General features: G+C 42.9%; 1 protein-coding gene across 1 annotated transcript in view; it reads right to left on the bottom strand.

The window, feature by feature from the left end:
- Positions 1–342: 342 nt before the first annotated feature.
- arrb1 (arrestin, beta 1) overlaps positions 343–26,051 on the bottom strand; it is a 73,052-nt gene continuing 47,343 nt past the window's right edge. Inside the window, exons 13-16 of the mRNA XM_060944098.1 lie at positions 21,833–21,856; positions 21,334–21,404; positions 20,372–20,423; positions 343–1,841 (exon numbers count right to left, since the gene is read on the bottom strand). Of these exons, the coding sequence (XP_060800081.1) occupies positions 1,733–1,841; positions 20,372–20,423; positions 21,334–21,404; positions 21,833–21,856 (256 nt within the window). The 3' untranslated portion in view covers positions 343–1,732. The remainder of the gene's footprint in view (positions 1,842–20,371; positions 20,424–21,333; positions 21,405–21,832; positions 21,857–26,051) is intronic.

The following is a 26,051-nucleotide window of genomic DNA, read 5'->3' as shown; positions in this document are numbered from 1 at the left end:
TTTTATCATAACTTGTAAAATAGGCGCCTTCGTGAATTAATATATGGATCATCGGGAATTACTTTTTATGTTATAAAACATCGCCAAAGATGTCAAAAACGTGTCATCAGCACTTTATGCTAACTTCGTTACTAACAGTGTTCCAAGATGAATGGCTGTATATATGATTGTCAAGAAGTCCAAACATGTTGTATGCATCGGGAAGTTAAACATCTCTGTTTATTGAACTTTTAAAACAAAAAGGATGTATAATAGTACAGTAATAATATTCTTATTAGACCTGCTATAACCTTTTACAGTACAAACATTTTACATTGAATCAATTTATTGGACATGGAGTGAAGGAAAAAAAAACTTGTAAAATTGGCTTCAATTTCCAGGACCATTACCAAAACACAAAATAAGTGATAAGAATGGTAGATATTCTTCATATTCCTATTACCACTGCCAAAGACAGTATCTTCACAAAAACAGAGCCAAATCAGTCTTTACCCAAATACCAATAAATTTAATATTGTTCACAGTGTGTGATTTGCAATAATGCCTATAGGGTTTACTCTTTGTTCATGTGCATAAGTACAGCAGTGGTTCTTAAACTTTTCTTTGCTACTATACCCACTTTCAATGATCGTTTAAGCCAAGTACTCCTTAAGCAGACTGTTTTGGGGTGGGTTTTTTTTTTGTTTGTTTTTTGTTTTGTTTTTTACAAAACTGTATGTAAGGCAAGAAACAAAGCAGTAATCAATGCAACAATTATCTATATATTGCACAATTATATATTGTATCAACTAGAAAATAAATATTTTCTGAATATGTTAGAGAAAATTAATATTGAATGATGGAGACTGAAGCCATTGGCTTGATGTAGTGTTTTTTGACTGATTGTTTTTTAAACCCTATTTTTGCCCGTTTTGTTTTCAGCATAGCACACACAATTTGTGCTTATGTTCTACCCTAGACCCTACATGAATAAAAATACAATTAATTACAAAGGTGATTCTCATGTACAGTAATTTTATCTAGTTACTTATTAAATCTGTTTAATTATATTAATAGTTTGAATTCCATTAATTAAGTTCTGAAAAAAATGGTACTTTCCCCCATGAAAATTTCTCTTTTATGTATATTTTGTAATCTTATCTACCAGTATCCCTTACGTAAATGATTCAAAATGACTTCCTGTGGCAAAAGTACCACTGTGCACAGTGATCACTAAGGGCAATTTACACTAAAAGCCTCCCTGAAGGTGTTTCATGGGAAACATTTTTATAAATCTAGATTAATGTTTTTTGTATACTTGACTGCAAAGTGTTCAGGACAGAAATAATTTGAATAGGTTTAATCACAAAGTTATGGTCTCTAATTTTTTTTTCCTCTTCAAATGGAAAAAGAACAGGAATAAAAATAACAACAAAGGCATGCTATTATTAAAGGTAATTTTAACCATGATCAAATGCAATACTATATTGTGTCTTACCATAAATACTGTGTAGGCACTCTGTAGAAAGCCAGTGAATTAATCTCACCTACTAATGCTTATTTAAAGAGGTAATGTTTTTCAACACTGACATTTTTACACCCATTCAGGATGGAGAAAACGTATGTAAACAGGAGCACAGCAACTGCACCACAGTGATGTGTGGTAAAGGGAGTCACAAACTGGTTTGTCTCTACAGGTTTTTTTCAGTTGATCCCTTCAGGTGTGATCAGGTAAAACATTTGTTGTCTTCATCTATGTGTCATTCAGCTTTGGTGAGTCTGTACCTTCTTCCTCCTCTTTGTCATCCTTTGCTCCAATAAGTCGCTGCCTTGCAAAATCCTCAAAAATGATATCATCATCACTAGAAACAAATGGAGAAATAAAGATAATTTAGCAGATGCACTGCTTTACACATATTTTAGTTTTGTTCAGTAAGTGTATCACAAAACAATGTACTGCAATATTCATATTTTTCATGCTCCACTCACTCATTTAAAGGTCACTTCCTGGAGAAAGTGTCAGCAGGTAATTTTGGAATACTGATTATGTGAACATTCAGAGAATACTGGAGTCATGCCCATGTCTGCAACTCACAAGGTTGCTCACTACATCATTTGTGATCGTCAACCAACAGTTCCATGATCTCCAGTCAAGCATCTATCCCCACTCAGTCATCTGATTATTAATCCAAGTCATCTGCTTAATAACACTACACTTTTAAAATATCCCATACTTTCAGTTTTTGCAAAGTTTTGTTTTACTATTGCATCAGTAGTGTAGGTACAGGCCACTGTCTCTTTAAGAAACTACATTTCCCATCAGCCTACTTCCGCGTTGACCTACGTCACGCCGGGGCGGGATCATCTACGTCATCCTCCAGGAAGGCATAAACCGCCTGGAATTCCTCAGCCCTTTGTCTCTCGCGTCCGGATTCCAAGGAATCTAGATGCATAAAGAGATGCTCTCAAACCCGAAAACACCTCTTTCTTGCAAGATCCATCATTCAGCGCGATTTCTTACCCTTGGCCAAGGTACACTCTAGAGTCGCGCGATCTTTAAACTCAACCTGAGTTACAACCGGTTTATTCGTATTAGAAGTGACGTCACGACTGCCGCTCAAACGCAGTTTTAATTAGGAGCGACCAGATTCCTCCTGATTAAAGCGCTGTGCATATTATTCTGATCAGAGACTTTTCCTCACGAACGCTGAAGTTCGGATCAAGAATCCTCTGCCTTCACGGAAACGACCCAAGTGATCCGCTGGACCAGAAAGTTCTCCGCGCTTTCTACACGAGCGGCTCACGTGCTTCATGAACAGCGAAGCTCTGCAATGGCGAACATCTTCTCAGAACTTTGCTAGAGGCAAGATATTGAGTAAAATATATTTGGGCATAAATTAAGATAGTCTTAGGAATTTGCTTTTATTGAAATAGTGTGAATTTAAACCCAAGTTTATTGTTTACACTGCTCGACACGCAGCGTGTTGAGTTGTTGATTGTTCTGTTTTTGTTTTAATCTCAATTGTTTTAATAGACAGGCTGTGCATGCTTCTCTTATTCTTTTTACTAATATCCTCAATCTCCTTAACACACATTTTGACCTTATTAAGACTTCAGGGGGTTTGATAATGTTATGAGTGTGGAATTCTTTTGTTACTGTAGGTATCATACCGCCATCTTGTGTCAGAACTACAATTCCCAGGCAACTTCCGTGTGACCTACGTCACGCGTGGGCGGGATCACCTACGTCAGTCTGCCATGCACACATAAATCCAAGCGGAAGTTCCACCATCTTTGTCTCTCACGTCTGCCTTCCGATGAATCTGGACGTATAAAGAGGCGCTCTCCACCCAGAAAGACGGCTTCTTTCTTGCAAGATCCATCACTCAGCGCGATTTTCTTTCTTACCCTTGGCGAAGGTAAACTCTAGAGTCGCGCAATCTTTAAACTCAACCTGAGTTACAACCGGTTTACTTGCATTAGAAGTGACGTCACGACTGCAGCCCAGGCAGTTAAAAGTTAAGAAGCGATTGAATCCTTTTTAACTCAAAAGCGCTGTGCATCTTATTCTGATCAGAGACTTTTCCTCACGAACGCTGAGGTTCGGACCAAGAATCCTCTGCTTTCCACGGGAACCACCCAAGTGCTCCGCTGGACCCGAAAGTTTTCTGCGCCTCCATCACGAGCGGCTCACGTGCTCCCACGGCGAGGCCCGAAACTACACCGGCGAATAGTTCTTCATATCTTGCTAAAGGCAGGATTAAGTAAGATTTTGGCATTTGGGCATAATTAGGATAGTCTTAGGAATTTGCTTTTATTTGAAATAGTGTGAATTTAAACCCAGGTTTATCTGTTACACTGTTAGACACGCAGCGTGTTGATTTATTTTGGTTCTATGTTCTCTCAATTGTTTAATAGATAGGCTGCGCATGCTTCTCTCTCTTTTATTCTTACTAACATTATAATTTCATTATTATACATCTTGATCTCAAGATTTCAGTGGATTCAGTATGGTTATGAGCTAGTGGGTTAGCTACAGCTTCCCTTTTGTCTGCTTAGCAACACAAAGCTAATCAAGGCCTACCATGTGCTCAGCAGGCCATCAGGCCTGATAAACCACACCTCAGCTAGAAATCTACAAGCTAGCTTTTAGTTAGCTACGGCTAATACCCTTGTCTTTAGCAACACGTGCTCAGTAGGCCTCACCAGGCCTAACAAACACACTAGCTAGGCCAAAGGGCCTTTAGCAAACTCACACTAGCAACACAAGGCTAAACACAGAGCTAATCCTTTGTTCTGTTTAGATAACATTCTTTTGTTTAGCTACCAACAAGCTAGGCCTCCACCACGTGTAGTTAGCTACACGAGGCTAAACACATGGTCAAGTCCTACACACACACACACACACACACACACACACCTCACTGCTTGTATATATTGATTTATTATTTTTCTTTTTATCTTTGTATAATAAATTCATTTATTAAACAAACTGTGTTTATTTGTGTGAGCAACATCTGAAGTCCCCAATCTTCTCAAAGAATTCAAAAAGGGTGCATATAAAAGTTATGTAATATGGTAAGTGATTGTAATAATTTGGAAATATACCATAATCTAGCTGTTTGGTAATTTATCCAGGATTCATGGTATGATTCATTGAACGATTCCCTAAATGATTCATTGAACAATTCCCTAAATGATTCACTAAATGATTCATTGAACGATTCACTGAACGATTCACTTCAAATGAGAGTGATTCTATGGTATGATTCAATTCAAACGAGTCAAATTAAACGATTCAATGGGATTGATTCATTTTAATTATTGACCTTCAAAATTTAATGAGACTGATTTAACGAGATTGATCACTTAATATCAATAATTAACTGATTGCACCCACATTACTTAGAAAACACATGCCCAGCAGGCCTGACCAGGCCTGATACACATAAATCCACGTTAGCTACAGCTTCCCTTTGTCTGCCTAGCAACACAAAGCTAATCTGGGCCTACCTCGTGCTCAAACACACTTTGGTTAGCTAAACAGAGCTAGCCTTTTGTCTGCACACGTGGCAGTCCTTCCCCCACACTCACACATACCAACACATCAGATAACAAAATTCCTGTGTCTCAGCTAGCAACCAAGCTAGACCCTCACACACACACCTTTGCTCAGGCCTAGAGGCCTACACTATGTGCTCACATACACAAGCACATGTTAGCTAAACACGTGCTAATCCTTTTGTTCTACTTAGGTAAAATTCCTTTGTTTTAGCTAGCAACACACACATACACACACACACATACATACACACACCTCACTGCTTGTATATATTGATTATTCATTTTTATCTTTGTTATAATGAATTCAATCATTATTAAAACTGTGTGTTCAATTGTTGGTGTTCCAATATCTGTGAAGTCACCTAATCTCTCAAAGAATTCAAAAAGGTGCAGATGATTTATGTAATATGGTAAGTGATCAATAATAATTTGGAATATACCATAATTTAGCTGTTGGTAATTTATCCAGGATTAATGAAACGATTCATTAAATGATTCACTGAATGATTCATTTGAATGATTCACCTGAATGATTCAGTTCAAACGATTCAATGAGACTGATTCTATGGTATGATTCAATTCAAATGAGTCAAATTAAATGATTCAATGGGATTGATTCAATATAATTATTAACCTTCAAATTTAATTAGACTGATTTAATGAGATTGATCACTTAATATTAATAGTAACTGTGATTGTACCTACAGTAGTGAGTCCAAGCCTTAGACTTTGTCTCATGTCTTGTCTAGTTTGCCTACCTCACATTTCTTTATTGGCTTGTGTGCAACATTGGTTTTAAAACCATAAAACCTACACTTGTTTTCCTTTTGTCCAACTGAACACTGGTGCAATGGTTAATACAACCCTGTTTCCCAAAAAAGTTGGGACATTGCATTCTGTTTTTATTGACATTTTACACAATGATTTGCAAATCAGGAAAACCCTATATTTCATTGAAAATAGTACAAAGACCCTGTTGCTTGTGCACCTTTTCCAGCCATCCTTTTCAGCAATGATCTTCTGTGGCTTACCCTCCTAATCATCTTCTGGGAAACTGTCAAGTCAGCGGTCTTCCCCAGGATTATGTTTGTTTGTTTTTGTGCTGTAGGCCATAGTGATCAAAATTAAAATAGAAAAATGCTTGAAATATTTTAGTTTGTGTGTAATGAATCTAGAATATATTAAAATTTAACTTTCTTAAATAACTGATAGAAAATATTGAACTTTTTCCACAATATTCTAATTGTTTGAGAGGATGGCACAGTGGTTAGCACTGTTGGCTCACAGCAAGAAGGTCCCGGGTTTGAACCTCACAGCCTGTGTGGAGTTTGCATGTTCTCCCCATGTCTGCATGGGTTTCCACCAGGTGCTCTGGTTTCCCCCACAGTTCAAAAACATGCAGATTAGGTAAAATACCAAGCCCCTGGGATACAAGCCAGTGCATACTTAGTACCAGGCCCAAGCCCAGATAGATTGGGGGAGGTCTGCATCAGGAAGGGCATCTGGTGTAAATCCTATGCCAAATCATATGCAGAACAGATCCTCTGTGGTGACTCCTAATGGGAGCAGCCAAAAGATGATTATTCTAATTGTTTGAGATGCACTAGTATATACTCTACTGGTTTGAACCAAATTAAAATTCTAAGCCATGTAGTATATTGGAAAGCTAACAGGCCAGCAACCGCCTTCTCCCTATATGCAGGCACTTCTAGCTGAGTATCGGCCATGATGCTGAAAGAAAAAAGAGAAAAAAAACCCAGTCCCTCACCCTCTGTGCTGAAAGCAAGCAGTTCAGCACCATGGACAGGGGACCACGCTACACACATAAGGAGGAGTGGCCAAACACAGCACGGCTGGCAGCTACTAGTTACAGCAGCATGCACATTCACCCTCCAGGAGATCATGACTGAGTATATAAGGGCTCCGCACAGTATAACGTGTGAGTACATCTTCCTGAACACTTACCCTGATGTTTTGTGTTCTCTTCACTCATCAGACACCAGTTCAGACAACGCTCCACACACTGGAAGGACAGGAGAGCTGCTTTCTTCCAGTAAGGACCAGCCCATCACTCTTCACCTCCTTGGACCATCTTGGACCCTTCTCCTCACCTGATCACCACCTGCATGCCACAGGCTCACTCCACAAAGGAGAGAAGATAAAACCTACCTGGTTTGCACTTCACACCTGTTGTTTGAGTGTCTGTGTCACTCCTTGCCACTAGGGCCACTACACTGGTGGACAGTGTGGGCAGAAGACAGCCCCTGGCACTCAAGCCATGGATCCCATGATGAGGCACCTTCTCAACATGAGTGGGCAGCAGGGACGGATCTTCCAAGAGGTGGCCCGTGGCCTTCATGCTCTTACCCAGGAACTGGTGAGCTTGAAGCAAATGCCATGGTTCCCCTCCCTGGCCCAATCTGCGATGCCCAGTGGCTTCTAAGCAAGCTCAACATGGACAATGATGTCAAGGCATTCCTGGGGGCATTCAAGAGGGTTGCCAAAAGAGAAGGCTGGCAACCCAGAGTGTAAACCTGTATCCTTGCCCCATTCCTCATTTGTGAGACACAGTGGACCTACCATGCCCTCCCCCTGGTCGAGGCTGAAGACCATGACGTGCTCAAGGAGGTGATCCTGGCTCACTGCGGGCTCTCCTCCACCCAGGCTGTCTCAGAGTTTGGAGCTACAAGCTGGGCCAAAAGCCCTTAAGAGCAATTCCAGCATTATGGACGTGACACTTGAACTCAAAATGGCAATAAATGACCCAGTGCATGTTTTATTGTCTCCCAGTATTTAAACAGGTGTTGCATATTTTAAGGCTGTACCATACTGGAGAAGTGATAGAACAAGAACAATTCCCATAGCACATCTAGGGCATGCCAGAAAATGCCAATAAAAGATGCGTTATGGATGTGACAGAAAAAGTATCACTTTTCTTGGGTGACTGTACATTTTTATCAAACTGTGAAATTGTAAACCTAATGTCGAAATGGAGATATCCATTTGATAGAGGGGTCCAAGGTGAATATTAAAAAATCTTTGTTTAAAATATTTTGTATTTCATGCAGAGTTTCGGAAGGAAAAGTCAGCGTTATGGATGTGACGAAATTCCGTTATGGATGTGACGCGTCTGAAATAGACATGGCATATGTTTAGAAAATCAGCAATTTAACCACCATAACCCTTTGAAAAACTCTCTAAATATCAGCTAAAACTATCAAAGTTCTTAAATAATATTTAGGATGGCTATTGTTTTGCTGTTTTGTGGATTTTAGCATACATTTCTGTGGCTTGTGGCAATAATATAGAATTGTACATGATCAAAGTTGATTTTAGCTTGGGGTTTACATTATAAGAAAGAAAGACTGACAGTGACATATTAGGTTGGTTACAAATTGGTTCAACTTATTCACATCTGTAAAATACAGGCCTAGGTGATATCTCTGGGAGTGGTTTTGATGTATTACATGTTGCTTTATTTTTGCATGGTGAGGTTGACATTTACATGGAATTGCCCTTAACACAAAATGGACAAGCTCCTGTGGATTACTCAGAGGTGGCTCCAACCAGACAAGCTCACCCCCACAGAGATTATGGAGCAGGTTACACTTGTTCATTTCCTGTGGGACCTCCTGGGTGAAGAGTAGAGGGCTGTGGGGATGGAGGTGGCTCAGACCCCTAGAGACATGGTTGCTGTGCTGTAGTGTACTATAGCCACCCAAGAGATGGGGAGGAGAAAGAAGAAGCCACCATTTCAGCACGAACCTCACTACCACCACAACTAGAACCCCACTGCAGCCATCACCCCAGGCCGAGCCACTGCCCACTGATTCGGCATGCCGCATGATGACTTGACCCAGCAAACTGTGGGTGGCATGGGGTGATCTTCATACTGCCCTCCAGCCACAGGCCCCCACCATCATGCTATGGCTAAATGGCACCACAGTACCTGCACTCCTAGATTCAGGGAGTATCATCATGGCTCATCCCTCAGCCCCAACAAGAACCTCCCTCCCATCCCTTTGGAAGTCTAGCTATCACCTGCATGCATGAAGATGTGAGAGAGGTCCTGACTGTAGCGGTCCAGCTAGAAGGACAAAGAGGTGAGTGGCCAGTGCTGAGTGGTTTAATTCTTTATCTCCCTGTGCCTCTTCTTGTAGGTAGGGGCTGGCTGGGGTTACCTGCCTCCATGGCAGTCCCAGAGTGGAGGAGGAAGATGATGAATTCCAAGAGATTACCACCGCAGCACCAGCACCCCCTTCCAGTGGCCCCTGGGACCACGTTCTTCGCAGAACAAGAGTCAGCAGCTGCAGACGTCGAGGCTGAAGGTGAGCCCTCCCTAACCACTAATCCTATCTCCACTTTGTCCCAACAGGCCCAGAAGGAAAGAAACTTCAGAAGGGAAAAATATGAGGATCTCCAGGTGAAGCACTGTTGGGGCCAGGTGCTACAGGTTGAAAGGGAGAACATTTTCTGGCAAAGAAGGGACGACTACACTTCCACTGCAACCACTGGGGTGACCCCAGTGATCTCTTCATCATACCCAGGATAAAGATTGACTGTCATGCACCTGGCCCACGCCCACCCAATAGGTGGCCACTTGAGGCCCCAGAACACTCTGGAGATGATCTGGGACCAGTTTCACTGGTGTGGAATGGTGGCTGAGGTCCACAACTTTTGCCAGCAGTGCCTCCAGTGCCAACGGACCTCCCCCCACAAGGTGACCCTGGCACCCTTGATTCCCCTTCCCATCATCAGGGTCCCTTTTGAGCAGGTAGGCATGGACCTTGTAGAGCTGTTGCCAAAGTCCACCCACAGCCACAAGTACATCCTGGTGGTCATTGGCTATGCCACACACTACCCAGAGGCCCTCCCTCTCTGCAAGGCCACCTCAAAAAACAGTGCCCAAGAGCTGGTGCTCCTGTTCAGTAGAGTTGGTTCACAGGGTTCATGCCCTTCAAGCTCCTCTTCAGCCAACAGCCCAGGGGCCTACTGGACATTGTCAAGGAAGCCTGGGAGGTGCAGCCATCCCCATTCTGCTCCCTTGTCATTTAGGTCCAGGAGATGCAAGAGTGGACTGAGAGGGTGGCTTCCATCGCACATGTGGGCAACCCAGAAGGAACAGTAGAGGATCTATAACTGGCCTGCCCAGCCATGAGAGTTCTGACCTGGCACCCATGTCCTCCTTGTCCCCCCAAGTGCAAGCTGTAAGTTCCCTGCCCACTGGCAAGCCTCTACATGATCCAGGAGTGAGCAGGTCCCATGGACTACCACCTGCAGCAGCCAGGTAAGAAAGTCCTCAGCTAGCTTTACCATATTAACCTGCAGAAATATGCTGGACTGAGCCAGTACCTGCACTGTGTCAACCTTCTCTGTCTCCCCTGCATGTCTGGCTATGTCAGAGCAGGTCCATAAAGGCAAGGATCTAACACCCATCCAGTTGCAATAGCTGAGGGAACTGGAGGATCAGCTTAGGGATGAGTTCTCTGTGGAGCCCAGGTGGACTCACCTCCTGCAACATGACATCAAAACACATCCAGGAATAGTCATCCAGCAGCGGCCCTAGTACATCCCAGAGGCCCACCGCCAATCCATAGAGGTGGAAGTAGCCTGGATGCTCCAGGACAGCATCATTGAGGAATCCACCAGCCCCTGGTCTAGCCCCATCATCATTGTCCCCAAGCCCAATGGAAGTTTCCAATTCTGTAACAACTTCTAGAGGCTAAACAATGTGTCAAACTTTGACAGATACTCCCTACACCATGAGTGGATGACTTCATAGAGCACCTTGGGAGGGCCAGGTTCATTTCCATGCCTGACCTAACAAAAGGATGCTGGCAGCTGGCCCTTTCCCAAGAGGCATGACTCAAGACAGCCTTCAGCACCCAGTCTGGACACTGGTAATAGTGGATCCTCCCTTCAGGCTTCCTGGGGAACCAGCAACATTCCAGAGACTGATGGACATCATTCTAAAGCCCCACCATCCCTATGCTATGGCCTAATTGGACAATGTGGTCATCCACTCCACCAGCTGACACGAGCACCTTCACCATCTTCAGGAAGTGCTAGCAAATCCTAAGAAATCCCATTGGGTCTGACTGAGGCACAGCACCTGGGGTACTGCATCAGCTGGGGGCTCCTGAAGTCCTAAGAGAAGATGACAAAAGCTGTCCAGAACTACTGCTGGCCTACCACCAAGAAACAAGTACGTGACTTCTTTGGGGCTGGCCAGCTAGTACCAGCAGTTCATACCTAGCATTGCCTCTATAGTTTCCTCCCGACAGCGTTTCAGTCCCTCAAAACTGCCCTCATGAGCTCCTCAGTTCTGAGGAACCCCAACTTCCAGCATCTCTTCCTTGTACACACGGATGCATCAGAATTGGGCCTAGGAGCCGTGCTGTCACGGGACTTTGAGGGAGAGGAGCACTTCATCCTCTACCATCAGCCAGAAGCTGACTCCTACTGAGCAAAGGTATGCAGCAGTGGAGTGAGAAGCCCTCACCATCAAATGGGCCATGGAGGAGCTCCATTATTACCTGCTTGATGGGTATTTCACCCTAGTCACAGACTAGGGATGTGGATGGCCAAAGCAAAAAACACCAACAGTAAAATAAAAAAAATAAATAAAAATGCTGGTTTCTATCTCTCCAAGGCTTCTCATCCCAGGTGTAACACCGGACAGGATCCTGCATTGGCAACACAGATGGCCTCTCCCAACAGCACATGTTCTGAACCCAGACTTCTCCAAATGGGCAGCTTGGAGCTTTTGGGGGGGGGGCAATGTAAAGAGAGTGGGCTGGTGGCCATCTTCTCCCCATCTACAGGCACTCCACACTGCATATCAGCTATGGTGCTGAAAGACAGTTCCCCACCCTCCACACCAAAACTAAGCAGCAGCAGTTCAGCGCCATAGACAGGGGACAGCACTACACACACACACACATACATATATATATATATATATATATATATATATATACACACACACACACATACAGAGGAGCAGCCAAACACCACGTGGCTGGCAGCTACTAATATTACAGTGTGCACATTCACCCTTCAGGAGATCACAGCAGAGTATATGAGGGCTGCGCACGGCCTAACGTGCGAGTACATCTTCCTAAAAGTTTACCCTGATGTTCTGTGTTCTCTTTACTCCTCAGACACCAGTTCAGACGATGCTCCCACATACTGGAAGGATGGGAGACCTGCTATCCTCCAGTAAGGACCAGCCCATCACTCTTCACCTCCTTCAACCATTCCTCACCCCCTTCATCTCACCTTGATCACCACCTGCACACCACAGGCTCACTGAGTCTGAGTCAGACTCAGATTTATTGTCATTCAGACCATGTGACATGACAAGAACAAAACACAGTTACCCAGGTCCCGGTGTGTGCAGCTTGAATAACTAACTAAATAAGTAAAAATAATTAAATAACATAGAATAAAATAGAATAAACTAAGGTTGGATTTAAAAATAGAATAAACTAAAATAAAAGCTATCTAGGACAACATTAAAATTCAAAGGACAGTAAAGTATTGTAAAGTAAAGTATTCAAGCTGCAGTGACAACAGCTTGAAGGTGTTCAGTGCAACAGTGCGAAAGTACAGCAGCAAAAACATGAGCAGCAACAGTTCACAGTATTAAGGCATGTTGATAAGGTGTGTAGTGTTCAGTATATGGGGGGTGGAGCAGTTCAGCAGTCAGACTGCATCCAGGTAGAAGCTATTTTTCAGTCTAGATGCTTTTGCCCGGATGCAGCACAGCCTCCTTCCACAGGGCAGGGGAGTGAAAAGTCCGTGTGCAGGGTGGGTGGGGTCACAGAGGATGCAGGTGGCTCTTTCTCTACATCTGGTGGTGTAGATGTCACTGATGGGTGGTAAGCTGCACCTGATGGTCCTCTGTGCAGATTTGACCATCCTCTGCAGCCCCTCCTTCTCAGCCACAGTGCAGCCAGCATACCACACCATGAGGCAGGAGATCAGGATGCTCTCCACCACGCAGCTGTAAAAGGACCTGAGGGCGTCAGCCCCCAGTCCTGCCCTCTTCAGTTTCCTCAGGAAGTAGAGGCGCTGGTGGGCTTTCTTTATGACAGGTGTGGTGTTGGTGCACCAGGTGAGCGTGTTGGTCAGGTGTACTCCAAGGTACCTGATGGAGGGAACTATCTCCACAGCTGCTCCATCAATGTAGAAAGGAGGGGGTGGGTGCCAGTCTTGCAGAAATCCACAACTATCTCCTTAGTCTTCTGGATGTTGAGGATGAGGTTGTTGTCCCTGCACCACCTTGTCAAGTCCACCTCCATCCTGTGCAATGACTCATCCCCATTGGTGATGAGTCCATTGCGTCATCAGTGAACTTCACCATGAGATTGTTTTCATAGTAAGCCCTGCAGTTGAAGGTCATCACTGTGTACAGCAGAGGGCTGAGCACACAGCCCTGGAGGGAGCCGATGTTGAGGGTGATGGTGGAGGAAGTGGTGTTGTGAATCCTGACATGCTGTGGCCTGCAGGTCAGGAAATCCAGGTCCCAATTGTACAGGTATGAGGAGGTTCCCAGCGCTGCCAGCTTGGTCACCAATTTCTGCGGGATGATGGTATTAAATGCAGAACTAAAGTCCAGAAACAGCAGCCTCACGTAGGAGTCTTTGTACTCCAGGTGAGAGAGAGCCTGGTGGGTCACAGCAGAGATGGCATCAGCTGTGGACCAGTTCTGCCTGTAAGCATACTGGTGTGAAGAGTCCTCTGCCACATCGATGGTCTGCTTCAAGTGCCTCATCACCAGCCTTTCAAAGCACTTCATGGTGACAGGGGTAAGTGCAACGGGGCAGTAGTCGTTGAGGCATGACGCTGTGGAGGTCTTCAGCACAGGGATGATCGTGGCTGTATTGAGGCATGATGGGACTCTGGCCTGAGTCAGCGAGATGTTGAACATGTCCATCAGAACCTCAAACAGCTGGTGAGCACAGTCCCTCAGAACCCTGCCTGGGATCCCATCAGGGCCTGGGGCTTTTCAGGGATTGACCCCCTGCAGTGTTTTCGTCACCTCTGCCACTGTTATGCTGATGGCTGGGGGCTCATCGGGGGAGGGGGTGAGCCGAGAGGGAGTAGTGGTGTTGGAGGCCTCGAAGTGAGTGTAGAAGGTATTCAGGGTGTCGGGGAGTGCTGGGTCCTCAGGGCACTGTGCATCACTCTTCTCATAGTCTATGATGCACCTGATGCCCTTCCACATGCTCTGTGGGTCACTTGAGTTGAAATGGCCCTGGATCTTGAGAGCATACGCGGACTTTGCTCTCCTTATGCCCACTGACAAGTTCCTTCTCACTGCTCTGAGTGCTGCTGCATTGCCATCCCTAAATGTGGCATCGCGGGTTCTCAGCAAGGAGCACACCTCTGCATTCAGCCAAGATTTCTGGTTCAGCCAGATGAAGATGGTCCTGGAGGTGGTCACATCCTCCATACACTTCCTGATGTAGTACAGGACAGAAGACATGTACTCCAAGTCCACATTGCTCCCTAATGTCACAGCCTCCCTGAATATCTGCCAGTCTGTGGTCTCAAAGCAGTCCTAGAGCATGGACACAGCACCTTCAGGCCACACGGAGATGGTCTTTGTTACTGCGTTCCTGCTCCTTGACACTAGGCAGTATGCAGGAGCCAGCAGGAGGGAGATGTGGTCTGAGGCACCGAGGTGGGGGTGGGGCACTGCTCTGTACACTCCTCGTACATTGGTAAACACTTTATCCAAAGTGTTTTCACCCTGAGTGGTGACATTAACATGCTGGTGGAATATGGGGAGAGTGTCCTGCAAATTCACATGGTTGAAATCCCCTGCCACCACATACAATGCTTCTGGATGTTTGTTTTAAAGCACACAGACACTGTCGTGCAGCTCCCACAGAGCGTCTTTAGCGGTAGCTCACGGAGGGACGTAAACAGCCACTATGAACACTGCTGTGAATTCCCGCAGCAGATAGTGAGGACAGCATTTCACTATTAAATGCTCCACAGCCTCAGAGCAGCATCTGCCCACCACAGAACAGTTCGTGCACCAACCTTTGTTGACATAGATGCAGAGTCCCCCTCCTCTCATTTCTCTGAAGAGCTGCCGGTCTCTGTCCGAGCGGAATAGTAGCCACCCATTAAGCTCAAAGACGGAGTCCAGCATGTTGTTATTAAGCCACGTCTCAGTCAGAACAAAGACATTGTGCCAACGGGAGATGCAGAGCTGCAATCTCAGTCGTAGCACATCCATTTTATTATCCAAAGCCCAGACGTTGGATAAAAAGAGCGATGGAATAGCTGGCCTGCTAGCATTAGCTCTTAGCCTGGTTAGCAGGCCGACCCGCTTGCCCCTCTTCTGCTTCTGTGCACACCGCCTCCTCTTGACTCCAAGCTAGCTCCGCCAGTCATTGCATACCATTGTTCGTAAAATCCGAAGCCTACTGAGCATTGCTTTGAGCACTGGAGAAAAAGGAGCATGGAGACTGCTGTTTAGCTCCTTTAGCTTTGCTAAGCTGTACTTAATTGCCATTTTACTGGCAGTAGTAGTGCTAACTTTAATGCTACCACCAAGAGCTAGAGAAGCCGCTGCACTGCTGCGCGCCGCCATCAGGAGTGAAAATAAAACCCACCTGTTCTGCACTTCACACCTGTTGTCCATTTGTCTGTTACTCCTTGCCACTAGGGGCACTACAATATACTTATAGTCTTAATGTGTCGGTGTTCAGTACTTTCAGAAACATGGGGTATTTTTTATTAATTATGTTGATGCACCAACTTGTCTTTAAATTACGCTTTTTCAGTTGTTATTCCTGCCTGCTACTACTGACTGTCACAGGCAGGGCTGGAGATACATGAAAATGCAGTTTGAGCAGTTCATTAAACACAGGCTGGCAAACTTTCAAAATTGTAAGGGTAAGGTTGTAGTCAAAATCAGGCAGAAGGTCAGGTGTTTAGCAAACAACACAATGAAGGCAAATTCCAAAATAGCAAAATTCAAGAGACAAAACAAGATTTAAAAAAAAAAAAACAGAATAGCAATGACAAAGGAAAAGGCTTGTTAAGTTCAGGCAATAAATACTGAGCATTACTTAAAAAGTATGTGCTTCGATAGCGTGTGTGTGTGTGTGTGTGTGTGTGTGTGTGTGTGTGGTGACTGAGTCCAGGCATGTGCCATGAGTGACTGAACATTTCTGAGAAGTGTAATTCATGGCCGCCATAGTAGTAGACCAAAGTGCACTCTGGAAACTGGAATCTGAAAAGGGGGACTTCAGGATAGTCTTAATGATGTATGCGGGCTAGCCATCTATATCCAGGGGTTCAGGAGGCATGTTGGGTGGAATGTCAGAAGCTAGTGGACCAGAGCTGACTGGTTTTAGGCATGATGCATAAAATGATGGCACTAATCAGCTATGCCGGGGCAGGTCTTGCCTGTATGCCACTTCATTAATATGTTGCAGTACCTTGTAGGGACCTATGTATCTGGGATTGAGCTTCTTCCACCCCTGTGTTGTTCTCAGGTCCTTGGTGGACAGCCATACATGATCGCCTGGATTGTACTGTGGTTTCACCTCTGTTTCAGTCAGTTATTTGCCTAGTCTTCTTTTTCACTTGTTCTGTGCATTGGTGGGTGTTCTCCCACACTTGCTCACTCCTCTTGAACTAATCATCTACAGCAGGGGTCACTAAACTTTTTTTCTCTGGGGGCCACATTGTCGTTCCTGACTGTGATGGGGGCCGGGGTCGGGTCAGCTATATCACATAGAATTGTATGACCCAGACAAATATGACCACCAGCAGGCCTCATTGTGTAGTAGAGATTACTAGCCTGGCACGGCCATCCCCACTACTATATCCATACTACTATATCAACACTTGATTCCTGGCACATATTTGTTTATCTTTACTAGTGGTTTGCAAAAGTAGTAATCGAGTCTTCACACTTTGTTTTAATTTGAAATACCACTGATATTCCATTTATTTATTTTCTAATAAAAATAATATCAAAGCTGTCAAGGTAAGAAACATCTGCCTATTTGAGGTGATTGACACTGGCAAAGGTGAGTGGAAAATTATAAATTGTAGGTAGGCCTGTTGATATTAATAATATAAATAATAATTGTATGCAGCACTTAATAAAGGTCAAATAAATAGGCCTATAAAATAAATACATTTTAAAAAACAATGAAATTATAATAATATGAGCAATAGATCAATAGATCACAGCAGTTGTGCTGTGTCCTGCACGTCATTGCTCTCATCCATGGCCAAAGCAAAAAAACTCGAATTCTGATGCTTTCATATTCAGCTGGTCATACACGTTGTCCCCCAAATCTTCGGTTCGCCTGGTCATAGTAGGTGCGGAGAGACTCACCGCGTCGAGCGCATCCTTCTTGTCGGGACACACCTCCTTGGCCACAGCAAGCATGCATACTTTAACAAAGTCCCCATCGGTAAACGGCTTTCCATGGGTAGCTAGTAGGTGAGCTACCTTATAGCTAGCTCGGACAGCAGCCTGGTTGATCTGGGTTTGGGGAAGGAATACATTCTGTTGTGCAGCCAGTCTGCATTTCATCCTCCGAATCCTGTCTTCTCTTGTTTGCCCTCGCAAACTAGCATACTCTTTGTGGCGGGTTTCATAGTGACGACGCAGACTATATTCTTTGAAAACTGGCACACTTTCTTTACATACAAGATAAACTGCACGGTCCTTACACTGAACAAAAAAATAATCGGTGGCCCACTGTTCTTTAAAAACTCTGCACTCTCCGTCAGCTTTTCGCTGACCGCTAGCCATTTTGCTGTCCTGAACACTGACAGTTCTCTGCACGTGCGCTGCCTGTCACTGCTTGATCGCGAGCATATGACGAAAATTCAGAAAATATGAATAGTTCATTTTATAACTAAATATCAATTTTAATTGATAAAATCAACAAAATACAAGATGCAGACATATTATTTGCCAAAAAGCAATTTAAAAAAATAGGCCATGACCACTTTTGGGGATTGCCTCATAGGGCCGGTTCAAGTGATGGGGGGCAGAGGGGGTGGGGGGCCGGTCAAAAGGGGGTGGCGGGCCAGATCTGGCCCGCGGGCCGTAGTTTGGTGACCCCTGATCTACAGTGTTCCGAGTCAGTGGGGATAGAATTCCAGGAGAATAGAGGTAGCTGATAACCAAGCAAGCAAGCACTGAAATGGGGTTAGGAATGTGGCAGACTGGCAGAAAGAATTCTGGCTGTACTCTGCCCACAGAAGGAACCATGCCCAATCCTCCTGATTCTCAGAACAGAAGATTCTCAGGAAGCAACCTATTTCCTGGTTGGGTTCTTCCACTTGCCTGTTCGTTTAAGGATGGTACTCCAACATGAGACTTACAGTGACTTTCAACATGTCCATGAAGCTGGACCATACTCATGAGGTGAATTGCATGCCCTGGTCACTCACAATGTCCTGTGGGATTCAAAAGTAGCCAAATGTGTGACTGAAAATAAATTCTGCTGTTTCAAACACAGTGGGCAGGGCAGGTAGAGGGACAAGACATAGGGACTTAAAAGATTGGCCTATGGCCACTCTGATTACCATGTTTCAGTTGGACTCAGGGGCATCAGTGATAAAATCTATGGCAATGTGGGACCAGGGATACTGTGGCATGGGAAGTGGCACAAGCTTACCAGTAAGTGAGTATGGGGCACCCTGGACTGAGCACAAGCTGTACAGGAGGAGATATAGCAGTGTATGTCTGCCAGCATATTAGGCCACCAATATTTAGTTCTGAACAGATTAAATGCATGTTGGGTACCAGGGTAGTCAGTGGCTAGAATTGTGTGACCAGGTGATGAGTCACCCTGTCTTGGGGGCAGACAGGTGTAACCGGGGGGGACAGGTGACAAGGGCATGATATGGGAGCATGTTGGTGATTTCTTGATCAAAATCCCAGGTTATGACTCTGATGAAATCAGAGGGAGGCAAGATGAACTTGGGCTTTGAGTCTTGGTTTTTGGCAGGGTGCATATGGTAAAGAGGGTTAGCCTTGACATTTATTTAGCTTTATGGTTGGTACACTTCATGAAGGGATAAGCAGCTCCATCTTGCCAGTGACACCACTCCTCCAGAGCAAGTTTTACCACCAGCAGCTCTTGATTACTAACATTGTAATTCTGCTCTGAAAGTGAAAGGGTTTTTTGTTGTTGTTGTTGTTTGGTTTTTCTGGAGAACACCACCAGGTGGAGTTTGGGGCTCTCTCCAATGCACTGTGACAATACAGCTCCCAAACTGGATTTAGAGGCATTGACTTCCATTACAAAGGGCTTTTTTAGGATCAGGTGTCTGAGAACCATAGCTTTGGTGAATGCTATTTAGCGAAACCATAATGGCTGCTTTGTTCTAGACTATTATTTCTGACCCTTTTTAGGAGGGTCATGAGAGGATAATATTGGAGCTGAATCCATGAATGAATCTCCTGTAAAGTTACCAAAGCTAAGAAAGTGCTGAATTTCCTTAACTGTTCTTAGTATGGGCCACTCCAATTACAGATGGTACCAGTATGGCTAATTTTGTATGATGGATTCTTTGTCTATAGTGATGCATGCAAAATTGCCCAAGATACATGAAAAATTGCCCACGATCATTGGTGCTCCACCCTCTTGGAAAGCTAGCTGGAACACTGGTATGCATAGAATGATGGTGCCAGTGCCAACAGGACTTCCATCTATGGTGCTGATCTTCAGTAAGACTCACCGCAGAGATATTGTAGGACATGGTCGTCCTCTCAGCTGGACCAAAGTCTCGATGTATGAATGGGTGTGGTGAATATAGTGTGTGTAGTGATTGAGTCTAGGTGTGTGCAATGAGTAGACTGTAAATGTTGCTGGGATTTGTAGTTAATGGTGGCCATGTTAGTAGCCTGCGAGCACTCTGAGAATTGGCAATATGACATGCTGATGTGACACTCAGATCAAAGCTTTAGATTTTAAACAAGACATTTGAAAATACCTGAATAAAAACTGCTTCTTGTTTTAAATAGTTACAACAAAATTCTGTGTTGCTTATGATAGTATGTGGTAGGACAGAGTTATCTAAAGATAACTCCATAACTATGAATGTGATTTCTGTAATGATTTAAAAGGACAAATAGAAAACATGATGAACAAACATTGACTACATTATGCACCATTTTAAACAACAATTAAAGTAACATTTAAATGCAATATGTAATAACTGCAGTATGAATCAATCCTTTGGAGTGGGTTTTGAATAACTGTACAATCATAAATGTAAGAACTATAACTGGCATTTTTTTCTACAAAATATGATAAAATTTACTTACTTTGTGTCAAACTCAATCAGGTTTGTGTCAAGTGGTTGATCATTTTCTAGTGCTTACACAGAAAAAGAACAAAGGATAATAGGGAAGGGTAAAGCAGAAGTAAAAAAAAACTACTGGGTAACATATAAATAAGTACATTTCTTCAAACTAGGTAAAATGAAGCACAACAAGAGAACAGGTAACTACTAATCTGTTAAACAACTATTTAATGGAGATCTTTTATTGGGCCTGGTTGGCATTGATTTATTGTATCATAGCCACTATATGAGGGTCTTTTCAGCCCAATGCATATGCTTCTCAGGCACCATGCAAGGGATAATCCATACAAGAATCTGTTACACTAATATTTAACCGAGGTCACTTGTTGAGAATCAATTCCATGGATGAAGATTCAGTTATTCGAACTGCATATCGGACTAATCATGTTTCTTGAAGTGGCAGCACAATAGCCCAAAAATGTACTAGAATACAGCCAGGTTTGAAATGTCAAATATAAATTAAAATGGCAGGGATTTTAATGGTGTTGAAATACAAAATTTGGAATTGATATAGAACATATTGGTTAATGAGATGAAGTTAAGCAGGGTGGCTTGGATTGGTTTTGCTTCTTCAAGCATGGCTATGACTAATAAAACATCAAGAAGGCAAACAAGTTCTGACAATGAATATTGTAAACACTGACAAACAAGGATCCTCTGTACTTTGTCCTACTGTGAATAAATTTATATTCAAATAAATAAATTTTATTTGTCCTGCATGCTTACTTATTGCTTTTTTTAAGAGCCTTTGATTAACAAGAAATATCAACATGTTACAATGAAATGCAATTGATGGTTGTATATAATGGTATAAACATATCATGGTGTAAACTTTAAAGAAAACTATTATTGTGGCAACACTTTTCTTATTACTTAAGTAAACAAGCTTTAGCAGGCAATTTAAAAGGATTAAGTTTAACACACCATCTTTGTAGATGGAATCTTCTACTGGTTTAGGATGCATTAACATGAAGGGTAGCTCCACTGCAACATCACTAGGGGGGAAAAACAGTGTGAACAATAAGATGTTCAGCAAATGATAATCCATGAAAGTACAAATGCTACAACGAACATGCTGTATTGCAATTTAATTTGCCTTTTAGTATTAATATTCAGGTATTCCTGGCAACTATTCAACTTTATTATTTTCTGTCAAAAAATAATTCAACTGTAAAAGTAATGTTCTCTGCAAATATTTAATGCCCATTTGTTTCTGTTTCAACCAAGCAGTAAAATATCTTAATTTGAAGAATAAAATAATTTTGTGTACTCTCAAGCACTGGAGATTAATGATAAAGTCTACGATATTGTATAAATCATCTATTTATTTATTTATATTGTGTGTGTGTGTGTGAGAGAGAGAGAGAGAGAGAGAGAGAGAGAGAGAGAGAGAGAGGTCACTATTATATCAAGTTTGTTGTACCTGGAGGCAAGATCTCCCAAGAGCCTGTGAAAAATAAAACATATTTAATCTTATCATGGAGTTGAGGAAATAAAGTCAAGATGCCACATACAGTGCTCCAATCCTTTGTTTATTGCTAATTTTGATTATTCTCAAATCTTTAATATCTAAGGAGTGTGTATTTATGCGCTTTTTGTGTGACAGCAAATCTGGTATTTGACATGAAAAATTTATTTCATAATTAAATAAACACACATTGAATACTTGTTGAAAATTCTCAACACCTTGTATTTTGGGGCAGAACGATGAGTTGTTCTTAAAGATGGAGTTGAATAATGGGCAATAATCAAATACTAAACTGTTTAGACCAGGACATCCTCGACAAGCACTCACCCTACCTGGTGCATAATGGTGCTAAATGGATACATGAAAATAGCAGACAATTGGGCGTATTCAGAAGTGAGTTGTGCATGCATAGTGAGGAGTTATTACCAAAATTGTTCAATACAATATTTAGATTTCAGACATAACTATAGACTTAAGCATTACCCAGACGTTTGTATAGGGGTTGTGACAGCTTTTTTTTTTTTGCTGGCCATTACTATGGTGAATTGGAGATTTCATTAACTGCATGTGTCATACATCAGGATGCAGTGCCTGCATTGGGGACTGTAAATCATTTTATCCCAAATAAATCTCAAGTTTAAAATATTCCAGAAATGTGAGTTTTGTTTCATTCCTTTTTTGACTCCAGTTGCAGCTCTGCCTATGTTAGGACCCCTAATTTTTGTCCTAACCCTCCAATCAGAATCAAGTTTGGGGCAAGTTCCAAAAAACTAGTCCCAATTCCAAAAATCGAGTCTAGGGGGCGTGGCCTAGGGTCGGGGGGCGTGTCCCAGCCAATCAGAATCAAGTTTGGGGCAAGTTCCAAAAAACTAGTCCCAATTCCAAAAATCGAGTCTGGGGGGCATGGCCTAGGGTCCAGGGGTGGTCCCCAGCCAATCAGAATTGAGTTTGGGGCAAGTTCCAAAAAACTAGTCTGGAGTCCAGAAAACATGTCTCTAGTGTTAGAGCGCCACCTAGAGGCCAATATGCCCTCGGCCTAGCCGACTATGCTAAGCTAGCCCAATTCCACAAACTTGATTCTTGGATTCCAAGTTACATAGGCTTAACAATGGTCGTAATCTGTCGTGACCGGTCATGACAAAAAACATCCAACTCCACAGTCCCCGCAATGGGGCCGGTTCCACAAGTGAAGTCTATTCTCCTAACCCTTGTTCAGTGTGCTTTGTGAAGTTATCCCAGGCCTGTGGATGTATACTCTATTGGTTTGGACTTGATTAACATTCTCAGCCATGTATTATATACCTATGAAGGACTTTCACATGGTGTCATCGCAACTATAGATTTGTTTACATGGCCATATTGCCTAGCAAGCTTTGTGTTTGACAACAACTGGCACAAGTGTACGCGAGTGATTGTAAGCTCATTCAGTACATCTACAGATAAACTTGTAGAAGATACATCTAAAAAAAAAAAAAAACAATGCCAGAAGTTTCAGATTTGCTTACTCTATTTTACAAAAGTAATCTACCTTGCATAGTTCTCCAGTATGGCTAATTTTGTATGATAGATTCTTTGTCTATAGTGATGCATGCAAAATTGTCCGCGATAATCAGTGGCACCCTGTCCTCTTGGAAAGTTAGCTGGAACACTGGAAGTGAATTGTGTAAAGATGTAAAGTCCAAACTTTTGCCTGGTGTGTGTGTGTGTGTGTGTGTGTGTGTGTGTGTGTGTGTGTGTGTGTGTGTGTGTGTGTGTACATAACCCCAATTCCAAAAAAGTTGGGACAGTGTGTAGAGCACAAATGAAAACAGAATGTGAAGATTTGCAAACCGTGGAAACACTATATTTCATTGAAAATAGCACAACGACAACATATCAAATGTTGAAACTGAGAAATTTTATTGTTTTTTGAAAAATATATGTTCATTTTGAATTTGATGTCAGCAACATGTTTCAGAAAAGTTAGGACAGGGGCAACAAAAGACTGAAAAAGTTGTGTAATACTAAAAAAATAATTTGGTTAATTGGCAACAGGTTAGTAACATGATTGGGTATAAAAAGAGCATCCAAGAGAGGCAGAGTCTCTCAGAAGTAAAGATGGGGCGGGGTTCACTGCTCTGTGAAAGACTGCATGGAGAAACAGTGTAACAATTTAAGAATAACATTCCTCAATGTGGGCGGCACGGTGGTGTAGTGGTTAGTGCTGTCGCCTCACAGCAAGAAGGTCCGGGTTCGAGCCCCGTGGCCGGCGAGGGCCGGTCTGTGCGGAGTTTGCATGTTCTCCCCGTGTCCGCGTGGATTTCCTCCGGGTGCTCCGGTTTCCCCCCACAGTCCAAAGACATGCAGGTTAGGTTAACTGGTGACTCTAAATTGACCGTAGGTGTGAATGTGAGTGTGAATGGTTGTTTGTGTCTGTGTGTCAGCCCTGTGATGACCTGGCGACTTGTCCAGGGTGTACCCCGCCTTTCACCCGTAGTCAGCTGGGATAGGCTCCAGCTTGCCTGCGACCCTGTAGAACAGGATAAAGCGGCTAGAGATAATGAGATGAGATTCCTCAATGTAAAATTGCAAAGAATTTGGGGATCACATCATCTATGGTACATATCATTAAAAGACTCAGATAATCTGGAAAAATCTCTGTATGCAAGAGACAAGGCTGAAAACTGATACTGGATGCCCGTGATCTTTAGGCCCTCAGGCAACACAGCATTAAAAGCAGACAAGTGTCTGTAGTGAAAATCACTGTATGGGCTCAGGAACACTTCAGAAAACCATCATCTGTGAAAACAGCTCATTACTGCATCCACAAATGCAAGTTAAAACCAGATATAAACAATATCCAGAAACACTGCCACCTTCTCTGGGCCCGAGCTCTTTTACAATGGACTGAGGCAAAGTAGAAAATTGTCCCAAGGTCTGACAAATCAAAAGTAGAAATTCTTTGTAGAAATCATGGACACCACATCCTCCAGACTAAAGAGGAGCGGGATCATCCAGCTTATCATCAGTGCACAGTTCAAAAGCCAGGATCTGCGATGGTATGAGGGTGCATTAGTGCACATGACATGGGTAGCTTGTATATCTGGGAAGGCATCATTAATGCGGAATGATGTATACACATTTCAGAGCAATATGCTGCCATCCAGACAAAATCTTTTTCAGGGAAGGCCTTCCTTCTTTCAGCAAGACAATGTCAAACTGCTTATTGCACATATTAAAACTGCATGGCTCCATAGTAAAGAGTCCGGGTACTAAACTAGCCTGCCTGCAGTCCAGACCTGTCTCCCATTTAAAACATTTGGCGCCTTATGAAGTGCAAAATACGACAAAGGAGAACCCAAACTGTTGAGCAACTGAAACTGTACATCAGGCAAGTATGGGACAAAATTTCTCTTTCAAAACTACAGCAGTTGGTCTCCTCAGTTCCCAAATGTTTACAGAGTGTTGTTCAAAGTAGAGGTGATGCAACACAGTGGTAAACATGCCCCTGTCACAACTTTTTTTGAAATGTGTTGCTGACATCAAATTCAAAATGAGCATATTTTTCAAAAAACAATAACATTTATCAGTTTCAACATTTTATATATTGCCTTTGTACTATTTTCAATACAATATAAGGTTTTCATTCTTTGCAAATTAATCGCATTCTGTTTTTATTTATAGTTTACACAGTGTCCCAACTTTTTTGAAATTGGGACACTGTGTAACACACACACACACACACACACACACACACACACACAGTAACAGTAAAAAGGGTGAGAGAAAAAAATCCGCCTTTTGGTGAAGTAGCTTCATCTCACACAAAAAAATTGAAAAATCCAACCATTAATTAAAATACATTTATTCAGAGAAAATCAAATCCCTCATCAAGAAATAATTACTTTATAATAATTAATAACTATAACAACATTTTTATAATTTTATAATAATTTATAACTATAATAACTAATAATTACTTTACTATAATTTCTTACAACAAAAACACATGTTCCACCATTATTGGCACCCCTGGAAATTATAATGTTGTGACAATAACAACCTGGTGCTTAACACACAAAAGTCCAGTGAGATCATTGTGGACTTCAGGTGAGTAAAGAGCCATGCACACACTCCCATCTTCATCAATGGAACTGTCGTAGAGCATGTGTTAAGCTTCAAATTCCTGGGTATC

The sequence above is a fragment of the Neoarius graeffei genome, chromosome 17, assembly GCF_027579695.1.
Source record: "Neoarius graeffei isolate fNeoGra1 chromosome 17, fNeoGra1.pri, whole genome shotgun sequence".
NCBI classification, from domain to species: Eukaryota; Metazoa; Chordata; class Actinopteri; order Siluriformes; family Ariidae; genus Neoarius; species Neoarius graeffei.
Note: the sequence above shows the minus strand (reverse complement) of the source record. Positions and strands in the feature narration are given on the sequence as shown.